General features: G+C 39.5%; 2 protein-coding genes across 2 annotated transcripts in view; one reads left to right on the forward strand and one right to left on the reverse strand.

The window, feature by feature from the left end:
* LOC127600853 (F-actin-uncapping protein LRRC16A-like) overlaps positions 1-16,671 on the reverse strand; it is a 692,893-nt gene that overhangs the window by 403,109 nt on the left and 273,113 nt on the right. The gene's annotated exons all lie outside the window — the stretch shown is intronic.
* The window catches only part of cdkal1 (CDK5 regulatory subunit associated protein 1-like 1), a 183,149-nt gene that overhangs the window by 118,819 nt on the left and 47,659 nt on the right, over positions 1-16,671 (forward strand). Inside the window, exon 11 of the mRNA XM_052065753.1 lies at positions 13,320-13,500. Coding sequence (XP_051921713.1) covers positions 13,320-13,500 — 181 coding nt within the window. The remainder of the gene's footprint in view (positions 1-13,319; positions 13,501-16,671) is intronic.

Consider the following 16,671-nt stretch of genomic DNA (forward strand, 5'->3'; position numbering starts at 1 on the left):
CATGTGATTAATATGTGAGACTCAGTGACTGAAACAGTGACTCTTAACCTTCGACGTGACCTCTGGGAATTTAGCCTTCTCCTTTCAATCTGCATGTGGGATTTGGTTACCGGTATTTGCTTTGGCTTTTTTTCTTCTTTTGTTTTAGGATGTTGGATGTTTCAAAAACATGATTGATGCATTTCCCTTCATTGTATGAGACTGCTTTTTTCATGAAAAATGTGTGAAGACACAATTTCAATTGATTAAAAAAAGAAAAAACAAGATTACTAGAGTTTTGAGATCGCTTGTGGCAGTGTTTGTGTTCTTTTCACGTATGCTATACTCCGTCATGTTTCTGGAGTGCATCGTAAAATTTTCACCCTCAACTGCAAATAAGCTTTAACCTTGATGGTTTAATGAAACAAAAATTTGGCCCGTTTTGCCAAACTTAGGGCCGTCACACTGTCAACTATTCTGAGCAACTTTTTAATAAAAAAAAATCTATATATTTCCTGTGAATACATTTCAAATCAAGCTCAAGCACACCCCTTTTTCAGGCTGAAAAAGGAATAATTCTGTCGTTGTGACGCTAGCATTTTTCCCCCTTCAGGAAAAGTCATACAACCTAGCTTCCTATCGTGAGGTTGGCAGTTTTTCTCACGTCATATTTATACAGATTTTGCCCTACCTCAATTTAAGTAGCTCAAAGTTCACTAAATGAGGGGCATGAACGTGTTCTTGCTTCTTTGTTTTTTCAACACAGCATCTCTACTACCGGTAGTTTCATTCCACTAACAAAAGCCTGCTAGCCTAACTTTCTGGGAGAATGGATAGCAGCTCATGGAATTTAGCATCGCAATTGTAATCATTTTGAAATCTCAATAACCCGTGACTTTAGCGTAAACACAGCAGTAACATAAAAAGAACATTCGGGAATACTCACACTCTTATTGAATGCCCCCCATGTGTACTAGCTTGATATCATCAATTAATCTCACTTTGTGCACACTACTGTGTCCGGCAGTGTGAGCGGTATCTGTAATATATGCAGCTTGTAAACCTGTAATTTCGTGGGCACTGCTTTTATGGTGTTTTCACTTGACGTCATGCATTGTAGTTACAACAACAGCATTCACCGAAAACGTTGAACCAAACCTCATTCCCAGTCGTGTCAAAACAATGGAGACGTGATTTCTCTCTTCTCATTTTATTTGTCACATTCCTAGATACCAAACAGCAGTCAGCTAAACACCAAGTTTGACATTATTGTTTGCAGTGTCAAACTGTCTGCAGAGTTGATGCTGTTGACTGTTGATTGAACGTGTTGATAAATGTTGCATGTGTGTGTATGTGTTTCTGTCTGCCAGTCTGTCTCTTGAGTGTAGTGACTGGCTCCAAACGGCTCCAAGATGGTTGTGTTTGTGTAGCGTCTGTGTGTGTTCACGTGTTAGTCATCTCTATTAGTCAGAAGGAGTGACAGGATGATATCAAGCCTCCCTGTGTTTCCAGAGGACGCATGCAGTCGTAGCGTGACTCCTTTGTGCGAGTGTGTGTTTGTGTGCGCGCGCTCGTGAGCGTTGCTGATGACATGCCTTCATTGGTTTACTGGTCACACTCTTTCAGGTTTAAGGTATCAGATGAGGCTAATGTTTCACCGGCATAGCATGCAGGAGGGGCGTCACTCTCCCTGGGGGCCCGGGAAGAAAATAAGAAGTGAAAAAGTAGTGATAAGATAGGAGAAAGAGAGAGAGAGAGAAAAAATAGAGCGGAACATGTGGAGGGAAGGCTGGCGCGAAACAAGAGCAGCAAATAAGGCAGGTCTGGCCCGGTTTCACTGGCGGGAATTCTCAGCAATTTAGCCCTCAATTATTTTGCTCCCTTGCCACCGCACGACACAAAGCAATGTAAAGACTGAAAGCTTCCATGTTCAATGCGCTCTCAGCGTCACAAAAGCCACAATCCAAAATAAGACATTTAAAAACGTGAAAACAAAGACCATACCAGTAACTGAATTATTGTCAGAAATGATGGTGAGTACAACAATCTCTCATGTGTGTTGTTACTTCATCATTTAGTTTTTAATGACAAAAATTGGTCAACATTATTGTTGAAAAATGTCTTTTGATTTATACCTAAATGCTAAATTGTTGTATCCGATTAATCAATAGAATAATCGACTCCAAAAGTACAGTACTCGATATTTACAGCCCAAGTCTGCATGCTACATGTTACCACGTCGTGAAAGTACAATTGTTCACCTGAAAACAAGTGTGATGTTTCCATGCCGAGCCGTTGTATTTGTCCGCACACTCAGAGAGTAGAGACTTCAAGCTTTAATTACCAGAACTAATTCATTCATTAAGTAGTGTAATTGATTTTTCTCTTCACAGACACCCATTACCTGTCATTTCTGTTGTCAAGCCCACACTCCTATTGAGAGAAGTTGTGTGTTGAATGCTAATTTGGTGCATCTTCACTATTCTAAGATTACTCCATATGGCGTCTCAATTCATCAGTGAGAAAGAAAATGTACCTTTGTACTGCCTGATTTTATGTTGTAATGGTAATTCGTCTCCTGTGTTCATCCCAAATAATGGGACTCACACTTTTTACAAATCTTGTGTGTTTCAACTCTGATTACCAGTTAATCTACACCAATGTCATATGCTGCTTTAAAATTTTCAATAGGAGTCATACCAACATGCATATACAGTGTGTTATTCAACATGGGTGCTGAAAGTAGTTGCAAAAGTCATGTGTACATGCCTAAATGTGACCTAATGACATTGCTTCTTGGTTACTCTTCAAAATGCATACTCACACACACACTCTGTCGTGTCATTTCATGTTTCATTTCAACTCAAAATCTATGTGAGGTCCAGCATTGCAACATCATATTAGCAGGTAAACAATCTTTAGGTGTGCACTTGTTGAAACACACCAAAACAGCTGATACGTCGAACAGCACTGTCAAGTTTCACTGGGTGACTCACCCGCCGGTCTCTCACTCTCATCATGTCAGCCACACAGTTTGCGTGCAAGGACTTTGGCACGTGCGTGTTTGTCTGACTCATGTGGTTTGTGACCACTGAGCTTGAGTGCAACTGACGGACGGCATTGCGCCACGCGTCATTGCCACTTCGTTGCTTACGTTTGTTTTTCTGCGTTCCTTTATTCTGTTGTCTCCTGGGGAAGGGAACTGTGCCGCCAAAGCAAGCTTGCAGGTGTTAAGTCACGATTACCTGCTAAGCTATTTAGGCCTTAGGAATGCACTTTTACCAGATGCAATTTCAACACTCTCTTGTAAAGTTGATTTCCCTCCGTCTGTCTCTCTGTCCGTCCATCTGTGTCCGTCTGTCTGTCTCTCTCTTTCCATCCGGGCTGCTTGTAGGGTAAAAGGGATCTGAACATTCTTGTGATTTATACGTTATCAAAAATGTAATATTTTTCATTTTTCAACCAGTTAGTCATAAAACTACTGCTACAAAAGTTCACTCTTCTTCATGAATAGCATAGTAGCATTTTCGTCATGTTCATGGGCTCTTTTGACTGCAGTGAACCATCGACTTTTGTTCTTTGTGACCTAACACGTTTCACTCATATTTATTTTCTATAAACGGCCCTATACCATGGCATTTCACTCAGATGCAAGTCCGCTCTAAAACCTTCATTTTGATTAAGTTAAGTCATTCAGAAGTTGACTTTCTCTTTTGTCCATTACCCCTTTTAAAACTGGGATGTGTGGGATTTCCCATATTTTTGGCAAAAAAATAGCAGATTAATTCTCTCTGAGATAAACAACCATATGGCTCATACACGTTTTTGTCATTCATCCTGGCCAGGTTGGATCAGTGCAGCACGGAAAGCATGTCGGCAAAGGTTTGATTGATTTGAAGTTGAAAGTGCAAAGACGACAGGCTGGCAGAATGCTCTCTGCATGCACACATTGTCTGTCTGTCCGTTGGTTCTTTTGGTCTTGCGTGTTTTGAGAAATTGGGCATGCGTGTCTCTGCATGTGCGCACGAGCTCCATTGAACTGCAGTTCTGCTCAGGCCCTTTCATTAAATGATAAAGTTTACTGATGACTCCAGTGGGAACATTATTCATGTGGCTCTCCCTTGATCTTTACAAATGACTTACTGCACACAAGCACCGAGGTTATTTTGCACTGCAGGTTTCCAGACAAATGGTTTGTGTTTACTGAAAGCAACGAGCCACAGTTAACATTCCACTATCTGCACATAGAGTAGACCAGTTGTTTGTATCTGGAGCACATGGATTGATTCGTTTTACAAAGTTATGAGTTCTGGATAAAAGTAAATAATCAGCAGTAATCTTAATCTAGGGGTGCAAATAAAATTTTATTAAATCATCGATTAATCTGTCCATTATTTTGCCTGAAGGTCTATCCCTTTAATAATAGTGATAATGGGAAAGGAAAAATAATTGAGTGACCGCTACAGTTTATTGACCCTTTCTCAATATGAAAAACGCAGAGTCCGTTCTCATGCACTCGGCAAGTATGGTCTTCCTAAGAACTTTAGTGAGAACTTTCTTCCTATAAAGCAAGTCTCTTTGTAAATTGGAACAGCTGTGCACTTGTTAACTTATGTCTCTGTCACCACTTTCATGGATGCTGAAAACAGGATTTTGTGAAATCAAATTGTTCGTGGTTGGCATGTTCGCATCGTAAAGACAATTGTTATGGCTACTGTCTTCAACCCTGACTATGACAGGTCCCCTCGGGCCACTTAGCTGCTTCTTATGTCGTTACACTGTAGTTAACATGTCCGATGATCTGAGGGTTTTTTTTTTCCTGGCACTACCTCAAGGCTGCAATTTTACAAGCCTCTCAATCGCTCTCTTCATTGTCCATCTCTGACACTAAAGTAGCCTCACTGTGGCACAAATTAACATTTCAGATAAGACACAATGCAGCACTGAGGGGTAGCGTGCTCTCTTCCCGATAGATGAATCTGTAAACATTTACCTTCCCAGATTGTCTCTTTCACTCACCTTTCAATCTCAATTTTTCAATTCAATTTTTTATAGCTCCACGCCATCCTTATTTTCTTCTTTTCATATTTTTTCGAGTTTTTCTGTCCCGGTGGTCCTGTCTTTATCTTATCATAGGGGACCCGCTCGCAGGCATCTGTTGAGTAAACATGCTTGTATCCGCATACACACAGTTTGAATATATGATGAAGTGGATGACTGAGTGTATGGAAACGAATACACACACAAGAGCCTCAGCAAACAATGAGTTCATAATAAATAGGCAGAAGATAATAGTGTATGTTTTTTTAGGCTTTTATTCAGCCTTTTCTAGGCAGATGGAGAAAGATGGTGTGATTAACGATTTAATTAATAGACTTCCATTTCTTATGGCCAGATTCTTCTGTCAATAACGGGTGGCACTGGTACTTAAATATCTTTAATGACTCAAGAATTTCCTCTTAATTGGTAGGATTATTGTGAAGCAGTTATGAGAAATGTTCTTCAAAGTGGACACTTATGTTGGAATGTGCTTTGGCAGTGCAAAATCATACGTAGGAAGTGGCAAACTTTAATGGTATGTGCACACCAAATCCTGTGCGGGCTTTCCGCTTCGCTTTATTCGCGAGCGTTTGGCCGCGGGAGTTCTTGGTGACGCTTTGACTGAATTCTAACACAACAAAGAAGAAGGGCGGGTTGTACCAGCCATTTTGGTAAGAGCCACGGAGAACAAAGTTGTTGATAATGTAGTTCTGTACTTGTTGTGGAAGAAAAACAAACGGCAAAATGCCACACTCTGTCGTGTATGGATTCAACAGTTGTAAAAAATAATAAAATGCATACCATGTATGCCAATATCCTCGCTCACCAAACGCCAAGCAAGCTCACGTTTATTTTTGTCACGTTACTGATAGCTAGCCAAATTGTACAGCTCGGGGTGACAAGAATCTTCTCCATTGTGCTCTCAAATGTGGTGACTCTCGCCAAGAAACTTGGCGGAAAATCTCGAAAGTTTCCAGGATGCTGTGAGTGACGTAGTACATACCGAAGATTGATTGGTGAATAACTTCGGCGAATAGCCGCTCCAAATGCCCCACACGCAAACGAGCCCCACCACACGAACTACATTGACTTTAATTGAATCGCACAGCCAGAAATGCTCGTAACGGATTTGTTGTGCATGTAGCATAATATTTGTGATGTGTGATGTCCTGCCAGACAGAGCTGAAGTCGGAGCAGTGCAATCAACTGCTAACCTAAGCCTCTATTGTTAGCCAGTAGCAAGCTGCTGCCGAATCGCTATCGTATTTTTATATCTTTATGCCAAGGTATTGTGAGTTATTAATCAAGTGGGTAACTTGAATAAATGATGCCTACTTTTTAATATGCCCTTCGGAGAACATTTTATAGACTGCCTCTTATTTAATTTAATAATTAGGGCAGCAGCTATCAAATAAGTCAGGTGAATAATCAAGTATTTGGATAAAATATATACATGTGGTTAGTTGCCGAGCAATTATGAATACTGTACTTAAAAGAGAATATGACATTTCCCCTAATAATGAACATATTTTTGTTGTTTTATTTTTTTTAGATAATCGTTTTTTTTTCTGCCTGGTTTGCACACTTGAAAGATACGCTGATTCTCTCGTCCAGACATCTGACACACCCATCATGGAAGTGTGTGATTTTGTATTTCATAAATAATATTAAAGTTTTGAATTCAAATAAGGTGATCATGGCTGAACACATGCTTGGAGGTGAGCAAAAAAATAACACACCTTGCGCGATTAAATAATAACAATTACACATTTGATACAGCGCCACAACAATTTAGTTCGTTTAGAAGCAGCACTTCTGAAATTCAAGCCTCCAAAAGACTACCAACATGCCACCCCATCTCTTCCAGAGTTAAGCCATGTGTTTTATTTTGCCAGTGCTTGCTGTGAAATACTTGATTTATGATGAGTAATGTTGTATATGTATGTGCTGCAGCACACCTGTTTTATAAGACTTGACGTGTGTGTGCGTACGTGTGTGTGCGCGTGCACGCACAGCAGAGAAAGCCTTATTGTTAATTTCTCGTCTGCTACACACTTTGAATAGGTAAACTTCTGATTTTCAAGACATCCTGTCAGTTCTCCTGGCGTCTATCAAAAAGACAATCTTGGTAATGCTGATTGACCTAAAACGAGAAAAGTTTAGTCTGATTTTATGTCTTTTTATAGAGTGTATGTCAACATCTGGTTTCAACTGTAAATGTCATGTAGTGCTATTGAAAGTACACTGGCAAAGTTTATTCCCTCATCGAAGTTGCTTTGCCAGTTTTAAAATAGCAACCTATTAACTTAATTGAAAGTAAACTGAAGCTGGAAACTCATATGGCGTGTGTCCTGATTTCCACCCTTGTCTTGGTATCATTACCTCCATTTCTCTTTTTCTCCCCCTCTGGTTTTGAAAGTTGAGCAATAACAAGCTATATTCCTCTCTATCTCACTTTAACAAGGAGTGTACAAATGCGGTCCTCGTTCATTATGATCTCATATCACAACTTTGTCACCCTCAGATCTGGGAGAAACAAAGGTGTCAAAATGACAGCGTGTTGTATGCTTTTTTTCTTCTTCTTTTTTCAGCCTCTACCTAATCCACTGAAGTCAATTTGCACATATTTCTTACAGTATTCCATCTCCGTGTGCTGTTTTACATTTTGGCCGGATTTGTACGTTTTTGTCCATCGATGGTGTGAATGCGCTTTGTAAAATAATGTCACACTGGCTGCAGAATGCAACCTCCCCCCACCACCAAAGGCTACAAACAGGAAATGAAACAACTCCCCTTGGTGATTTTAAAAAAATGAAAGAAAGAAAAGCGAAATATGCATGTTAATTAATTCATTTTATGTACTTCCCATCCCATTGATTATGATAGCTTGAAGCAATACGCTCATATGCTCCAGTGACAAGAACATTACATATCAGTAATCACAACTAATTTATAATCTATTTATTTATGATAACTATTCTGAAATAATTGAGAAACTGAGATTTTAGTTTGATGTAAAATTGTATTGGTCCTACAAGCCATATATAAAGCTAATAGAACATACAACTCTGTGGGTACATTGAAAACACCAAAAGCATTCGGGGGCTTTGACTAAATCATTTAAAAGAAGCCTGCAGACAGAAAATAGTCATTTAAGTTAATATTGATTCAACCAATCCGTCGTTCGACTATGTTTCTGCATATACTGTATACATGTAATTCTGTTACCTTCTCGCTAATAAAATTGCTAATCAGTACCATGTGGAAGAACAAAGGTATTATTCATGATTCAGATGCTGTTAAATGTCATTAACTCAACTCAACTGTATTTATAGAGCACTTTAAAACAACCATCGCTGTGTGCAAAGTGCTGTACATGGAGCAACTATCATATATACAACAATAAAGCAATAAATCAGGAACAAAAATGGTAGAAAGCTTCAAACAGTAAAACTAAGTGAGTGGTATGCCATATTCAATTCAGAGCGTAGGAAAAGGTTAATCACATGGTGTGTGTGATATGCACGTTGACTCAAAGGTTTCTTTTCCGCTAACTTCATAAATAATTGTTGTTATTGTATATCTTGACTGTTTGAGAGAAGAAATTGCATCTGTGCTGTATACAGCACATTTGACAATAAAGTTGTACTTGATACTTATTTGACAAATTTGAATGAAAACAGAGCCTGACATTCACTGCTGCCAGCACACGTTCGTGTTGCCACATATGCACTAATGTTACATAGCAGTAGCAGTTCAGCTGCTTCCAGCGGTGAGGCCACTGGATGCAAGCAAAGCAGCAATCACTCGCAGCTTCATTGTTATTCAGGTGATTTGGAACATGGTAAAACCAGCCAAGTATTCATAATAAACACGGAAAGTGGCAACAATGTGAAGAAGGTATGTGTCGGCATAAGTGATCCCATTTACAATCCGTGTCTTCAATATCTCTGTGTGCAGTTTTTTTTTTTTTAACACCTCTTAAAATACTGAGCGATGACAAACCGGTGCACTGCTCTATTTTTCTACATTCTATGCACTCTAGAGGGATTTTTTTTTTTCTCACAGGTTTATTTGCCATATTTGAATTAGCGACCATGAAGAGTGTTGTTGTTAGCAAGCCATTTGCCTGTCTTGATCATTTGTATATTATTAAATAGTTTGTACATTGTGTTAATGTGAAATGTAATATTATGTGCAGTACATAAACATTATGTAATAATAACGTTAATATTATGTATGTGAACATTATTATGCAATAATAATGTAAAGGTAATGTGAAACTATGTATCCAAGATGATGCACATTTGTAATATCTTCATAACTTGACAATTATCGTGTCCACATTTCAAGGCATCTTCGATATATCCCTGAGAGGGCTCGATGTGTATATTTCCATATCTGCAAATACTCACTCAAGAAAGTGGTTCACCGTGTTCGACAAAATATATTCGGTTGCATTTATTGTACTGCTGGCTAAAAATAAAATAAAATGTGAATATACCTTGGAATTTACATGCCGGTCCACTTTTTCCTTAATTTACCGGTGCATATCTGGGATGTTAAATTGCTCTCTTGCTTCTAAGGATTTCAGAACAGTTGCTTGCAAAACTGGCCTTTAAAAAAGTAAAAAAAGAAAACAACAACTGCAAAATATCCTGATAATAATGTATATGAGACAATATGTAAATAAATAATTGCAGAGCCCTAATACACATTTGTGTATACAGTGCACTCCGCTTAATAGAACTCCGGTTAATAGAGTAATCCGCTTAATAGAGCAAAAGGCTCTGGAACGGATTTGCCTAATGCAATTTCCTATAAAGATACTCCGCTTAGTAGAACAGATCTCCGCCTAATAGAACAGGCCGTAAGCAATGAAAATTGTAAACTAGTGGTTTTCGAAGTGTAGCAATCGCGATACCACTATCGCGAGAAAACGCGATACCACTGCTATGCTGTTGCGCCTACGATTACGCCATACAATGTTGCGTAATGTGTAGTTCTAGCCGTATAACAGGTAGCACGCGTCACTCCACACAGACACACGCACGTCACAATGGCTTCAACTTCATTCAAGAGACGAGGGCTATCACCTGCGGATAAGAAGGACATACTCAGACGATACGATGCATTGCCGGATTCTCAGAAGGTACGTCCGCGGTTTCCAGGACTTCCCTCTTATCCAGCGCATTGAGAGGGAAGTCAACCGCAAAATTACGGACTCCTGTTTCCAGACAAAAGTAACGAAATTTTTCTCGTGATTTGAGATGTTTGACTGAAGCAGTGTTGTTTGATTAAAGATATGGACGTCCACAGTCGAAATATCTCTTCTAACTCGTCAGCAGGGGTTTTTCTGCGTGCATAACTTGGTCGTCGACGTGTCTGATGACCATCTCCCGTTAATAGAAACTCCGCTTAGTAGAACAGAAGCGCTTCGGCCCAATGGTGTTCTATTAAGCGGAGTGCACTGTATTTATGTGCTGTATGTACGTATGTGTGTATGCACACTACACATTGGCATGTTTTACATATTAGTAGAGTGGAACCACGCATACTCGCGGTTTAGTACCCTCACTCTGTATGTTTATTTATATATTCATAAAGAAATAATGCTCACTTGACACATTTATTTTCACTTTTCCCTTCCGCATTTTATTTTCCTTTCATTCAGGAAGTTATCAGTTAAATCTCAGAGGTCAAGGATGATTGCGCCTGAAGGCCATTGGTTAATATGAATGGTCATTAGCCAATTGGAACTCATCAATAGGTCAGGGATTATCAAGGGGTTGCAGATGCAGGAAGTTAATATCAGTGATGATCGAAGATGTTGACTGAGCAGCTCTCTTGTTTTTTTTTTTTTTTTTTTTTTTACACTGAATGTCTTTTTCTCAATCTCCAAATGGCGTTGATCAATAGTTTAGATTAACTTATTTTTTTCTCAGTTTTTTGTTTGTTTGTTTTAACTTTGTGTTAAAATATAAACATCATTTCAATACAGGGTCATTTAATACAGCTTGTAGTCAATCGTTTACCTTGTTTGTCATCAGAATGATTACAGTCATTTTTAAATGGATACTACAGTATTTGCACGAATGAAGGAAATGCCTCCAAATCAAATTCAGGATGCTGGTATGCCCAAAAATCTCCCATAAATCTTATAAGTCTCCTAAGTCAACATTCTGATTCGAGACCTGAGCAATACATTAAGAAGAAAACAAGGGCACATCTAATTTGTCTCAATTGTCTTGTGTATATATATTTTTTCATTTGAATAAAACAGTCTGGCACTGTAGCCGCACAGCTCAAAATGGGTGTGTTGTATTTGCATATTCATATTCATATCTATATCATATCGTATATCATGTGCTTGTTGTTTACACATCTCTCAAACATGCTATACAGATTGTGGGACAGTATGCTGTTTTTTTTTTTTTTTTTTTTTTGTCAAGCCCGTCATCGTGGCATCCAATCATAACGGAGGTGAAAAAGGAAGCACTCCAACCTCACGCCTCATAAAAGCGACCAGCTACACACATTAAAGCACCACTAACTTACGTTCGAATATTCATCTTCCGTACCGCTTGATCCTCACTAGGGTCGCGGGGGGCGCTGGAGCCCATCCCAGCCGTCTCCGGGCAGTAGGCGGGGGACACCCTGAATCGGTTGCCAGCCAATCGCAGGGCACACATAGACAAACAACCATCCACGCTCACACTCACGCCTAGGGACAATTTGGAGTGTTCAATCAGCCTGCCATGCATATTTTTGGAATGTGGGAGGAAACCGGAGCACCCGGAGAAAACCCACGCAGGCCCGGGGAGAACATGCAAACTCCACACAGGGAGGCCGGAGCTGGAATCGAACCCGGTACCTCTGCACTGTGAAGCCGACGCGCTAACCACTGGACTACCGGGCCGCCCTTACGTTCGAATAAATCTTTTTTATTTATTTACAAAAATGCTATCCTTTACTGTATGCTTTTAGGCCACAGAATGTACCAATAATAATGTTGTACTCTATTGGGTGTTTTGGGGCCTTGAATAATCTCTTAAAATGAATGGAAAATCATCTTGAACGGACGACCCCCCTCCATCCTAGTAGTCCGTTCAATCAAGGTTTCACCGTATCGTCTTTTCATAGCATGCCATTGCTCTGCAAACAAACTACCGTATATTCAAATATCCTGCCCTAAGAATACGAACTAAAATCTGAACTTTTCTCTTTGTGCAGTAACAGGTGTTGCCAACCTGCTGAAAATGTTTGCCTTTTTATATGAAGAACAACCCTGCCAGCATAAAGCATTGCCGACAAGGTGTTTTACTACTACGACATTTTTAATTGTTTACCGATGCTGAAGTGTCATGTTTAAGACAGCGGCGTCAGACCGTGATTGGTCCAATTTCCCGTCGCGTGACCAGATCGGGACAGTACTAACTTTTTTTTCTTCTGAACATTGTTTTTGTCCGAGGTCTCCTCTTGCTAATTTTGCCCTTTTGTGGTAATTGACAACTGATTTAGCCGTCAGGCGTGAGGCCAAACACCTCAGGGATTTCAGCTAATCATTAAAACTGTATAGCAACATGTGAAAACAGCATACATTAAAACTGTAATGTCAAGTGTGCACTCGAGAAAGCTGATTTATTTCATTAATTTATTTATTTTGCAGGGTGAGGGGATTCTCTGATTACCTGGCCTTGAGTTTCTTACACATGCTCTCCAACACTCGCCAATGCAAACACAATATTGAGAGCAAATCAATTCACATATTCCCTTTTCCCGGCCAATTAATTAATCCAGTGAGCAAGCAGATCAATAATCAATAGCAACCAATTCGCTAAAGGTTTCCAAATCAGGTTTTGATGGGCTGAATGAGTCCATGGGGACCAGCCCTGCCTTTCTGATGAATCTTTTCTAGTTTTATGGCGATGGCAAAATGTTGGTCTATCACAAACCTCATCTACATTTTTCTCCAATAGAAAATTTATCAAGCAGCAGTGGTAGGACGTGTCCCAAGCAAAGCCATTTATCTCGTGTTCTGCAATTGTGGTGTCAGATGTGTTCTGTAATATATGTTATTTCCTATTTCCTGGCTTGTAAACACTCTTCAAATTAATCTCCAAGGCGTCTGATGGGCTTGAGGTCAGAATATTGTTTACTTCCCTACATACAAGCGTCACATGTAAGATATTGGGAAGATTCTGAAAGGGGGACGTGGTCTTTGGAGCTTGAAAGTTTTTCGCTTCCCATTGTACACTGCAGTTAGCATTTCACACTCTTTGTCTCTGTCTCTCTCGCAGGGTCCCAGGTGTAACAATAGCGACAGATATAATCTGTGGCTTTCCCGGCGAGACGGAGGAAGACTTCAGCGAAACTATAGACCTGGTGAAATGTTATCGATTCCCCAGTCTCTTCATCAATCAGTTCTACCCCAGACCTGGGACACCAGCCGCCAAGATGGATCAAGTGCCTCCACATGTGGTCAGTGCACACAAGGAGACAATACAGTCATTCATTTTAACCATTCAAATGTTGGGCATTTTTTTTCTGGATCCGTATGCATCATTTCAGCATTATAATTTCCATGGGGCGGCTCTTTCCTTTTACTTTCGCATAAATTATATGTATTAGTCACTAAAATATTGGACCTAATATCTCCAATGATAAATACTAATTAGTTTTCCAGGGCAAGGAAAGAGATGAGACAGATTAGATTCTATGCTGAAACTATCCTCTCAGCATTTGAAAAAGAAAAAGAAAAACTGCACGTGGGATGTGAAATGTGTGTTGGCTCTAAGCTGAAGCGTGCCACTTAAAAAAAGTAATTCCATTCACTTAAATCGTGTTAGGGTGAGCGTACAAGCATAGCCTGGCGATAGATGGACACCTGGAAACATCTGTACCTGTAAATTGTTCTCTGTGGTTGTACTAGAAGAGGGCGCGTCAGTCAATTTTGCAAAGTCACTCCAGCAATTGTGTTTCCTGTCTGCAGATTCGTCACGAGCTACTGCTCAATTATTCATTAAACGTACAAAACAGCGATTTCTTGTAGCCAGTTGGGAGATGTGAAGGAGTGACGATCCATTCTAAATCTGATCGTCGTTTTCCTTGAGCTTCTGGTATACGGCAACAACGCAAGAACAACACAAGGTTTCTCATTCAAGTACCGCACAACTGAATTTTGAAATGTACACTGTAAAAGCTACCACATAAAATAAATGAATAAATAAATACCGGTATTCCAACGTGAATCCAAACCTCAAGTACTTTGACGTTTCCAATTTGAGGAGTGACGTGTTTCTAACTTATAATAGTGACTTATTTCAGGTTGGACTTTTCCTCCTCGCATGTGCACGTACAGGAATTAGAATTACACACTTCAACAAATTTGGCTGCGTGGGTAAAGAGGAAACACATGCCTGCCTCTTGTCATTTAAAATCCCCAACTCCTGCTCCAGTTCTGTCGTCTCTCTATAACTTCTATACAGATTCTAATATTACTAATCCCAAAAGCTATCAAAAGACAAACCCACATGTGTGTATATACTGTATATCAAGTCGTCATTTGAAGGTACCAAATATTAATGCGTACGTCTTACTCTCAGTGTTAAACCCTCGTCGTGAGTTCCAAGTGTCTTCCAAGTGGAAACTAAGTGGATGGATTTATTTTGGATTAGCGTATTCTAAGACTGGAGGTGACGGAATGAGGCATCTATCAGTCAAGCACCTGTCCCAAACACGACAGGTCTTGCAGCCGTGATAAAACTCAATAGAATTTTAGAATTGCTACCAACGACGCTTTAAAACAGTGGTTTGCTACATGTGGACACTGGCACACCAATTTAAAAAAAGAAAGAAAAAAACAACAACAATAACAAATTACTTCTCCCTACCTTAGCTTTGTATCAGAGAAATCTAACCCAGTGCACAACATTTGTTTCTCTCTCGTGCTCTTTTCTCATGTTGAGTTACACAGGTGAAGAAAGCTTGGAAGCAAAAGGATGGGGTAAAATGTTTCTAACATGTCAATAAATCATAATATTTGTGTACTGTATGTACAAATGGGCACCATGTATTTGGTAAAGATAAGCGCATTTGATATCATTTTTATATTATTAAATAGTTTGTACATTGTGTTAATGTGATGAATATGATATCCTGTGGTTTTATCAAAGCAATATGAGAATTATTCTGCTCAGACCTACATTGTCTTGTTTGAACAAAAATTAAAATGACAAATTATTAAAATGGAGAGGTTGGAAAGGACGCTGAACACAAAACACACGAAACTGTTTTAGTGAATGAGGTCCCTCCGTTTACAGCCATGTTATTGGAAGCGGTTCATGTCAGCTGGCGACAATGAGTAGATTTTAAGTTTGATGGGATGAAATTCGTTCAATTCCTTTGTGTTCACTGTATCCCTCGCGATCGCAAAAATACATAAATGTTGTGCTGTTGTCAGATGCAATCCATTCGTCTACAGGCATCTGTTTATCAATACGGTAGTTTACAGACCTGAATTTCACAGACAAGACACCCAAAAAAAAACGCTGTACTTGTCCAATGGTGGCAGCCAATGGTTGGATTCCATTTGCCGAGTATAAACTGTAGTGAATTACTTCAACAGGTCAGAAACATTTTGGTTGAAACCATAAAAAAGAAAAAACAGAAAGGAAATCCCGTGGCAATTAGAAGCGTGCATAGTAGTTGTCTGTAGTTGTCTTTAAAAGTAGGAAGGTCTCCTCTGGCAACAAAATTCCCCTGCTAGTCTTCCCTGAAATCACTTCTTGAAAAATAAAATAAAATATACTACTAAAGAGCCGACATTTGTGTCATAAATTACATACTTTAAGTGAGGTTCTTAAAATGTCTTCATTATTGGCATGTACTGTTGATCAAGGGTCACCAACATGGTGCCCATGGGCATCTGATGGCCCCCAAGCTAAAAATAGCTCATGTAGCTTTTGGGCTGTTCCTGTCAATTTAGGGTACACACTTGCCTATGTTGATGATTTTTTCAACTAATCTGTAACAGTGGAAGATATGGCAACTGGAACAAAATACGGAGAAATCGGAACATTTGGCATCCCTGACATCTGCTGGCTCAAACCTGAAACTCTTACTGTCTCACTGTTTATTGTGCATGTTAAATTCCTCCATGTACAGCACTTTGTATGCAGCGATGGCTGTTTGAAAGTGGTCTATAAATCCTGTTGACTTGACTTGACTTGAAACGCTCTGTAAGGTGCTACTTTTCTTGGGAATGAAATCCCCTGAGCCCACATCTGCTTCTTCTGAAGCAAAATTTCAAAACCATGTTATTGTTACAAAACACATGGTACACGTTAATACTAATTGGTTTGTGTCACCCGCCCACCAATATCATGAGACATCAGATTGTGATGATCAGATCGACATCAAATTGACATCAGTGATCCAAAGTCACTTTGGAGGAATGTTCGGGAGACGACATGTTAAGTATGTGTCCAATAGTTGACACAACTGTGATTTTATTTTTTCCATTGTTATTTTCTTCTGACACTCTGAAGCTTCTTTGACATTTTTTCTCGAGTGTGACCTCCTGTGCTACACCTTCCATGTTATATGTTCCATGGTCTCTCACATTTACACTCTCTCACTCTTTACCATCAA

The sequence above is a fragment of the Hippocampus zosterae genome, chromosome 5, assembly GCF_025434085.1.
Source record: "Hippocampus zosterae strain Florida chromosome 5, ASM2543408v3, whole genome shotgun sequence".
NCBI classification, from domain to species: Eukaryota; Metazoa; Chordata; class Actinopteri; order Syngnathiformes; family Syngnathidae; genus Hippocampus; species Hippocampus zosterae.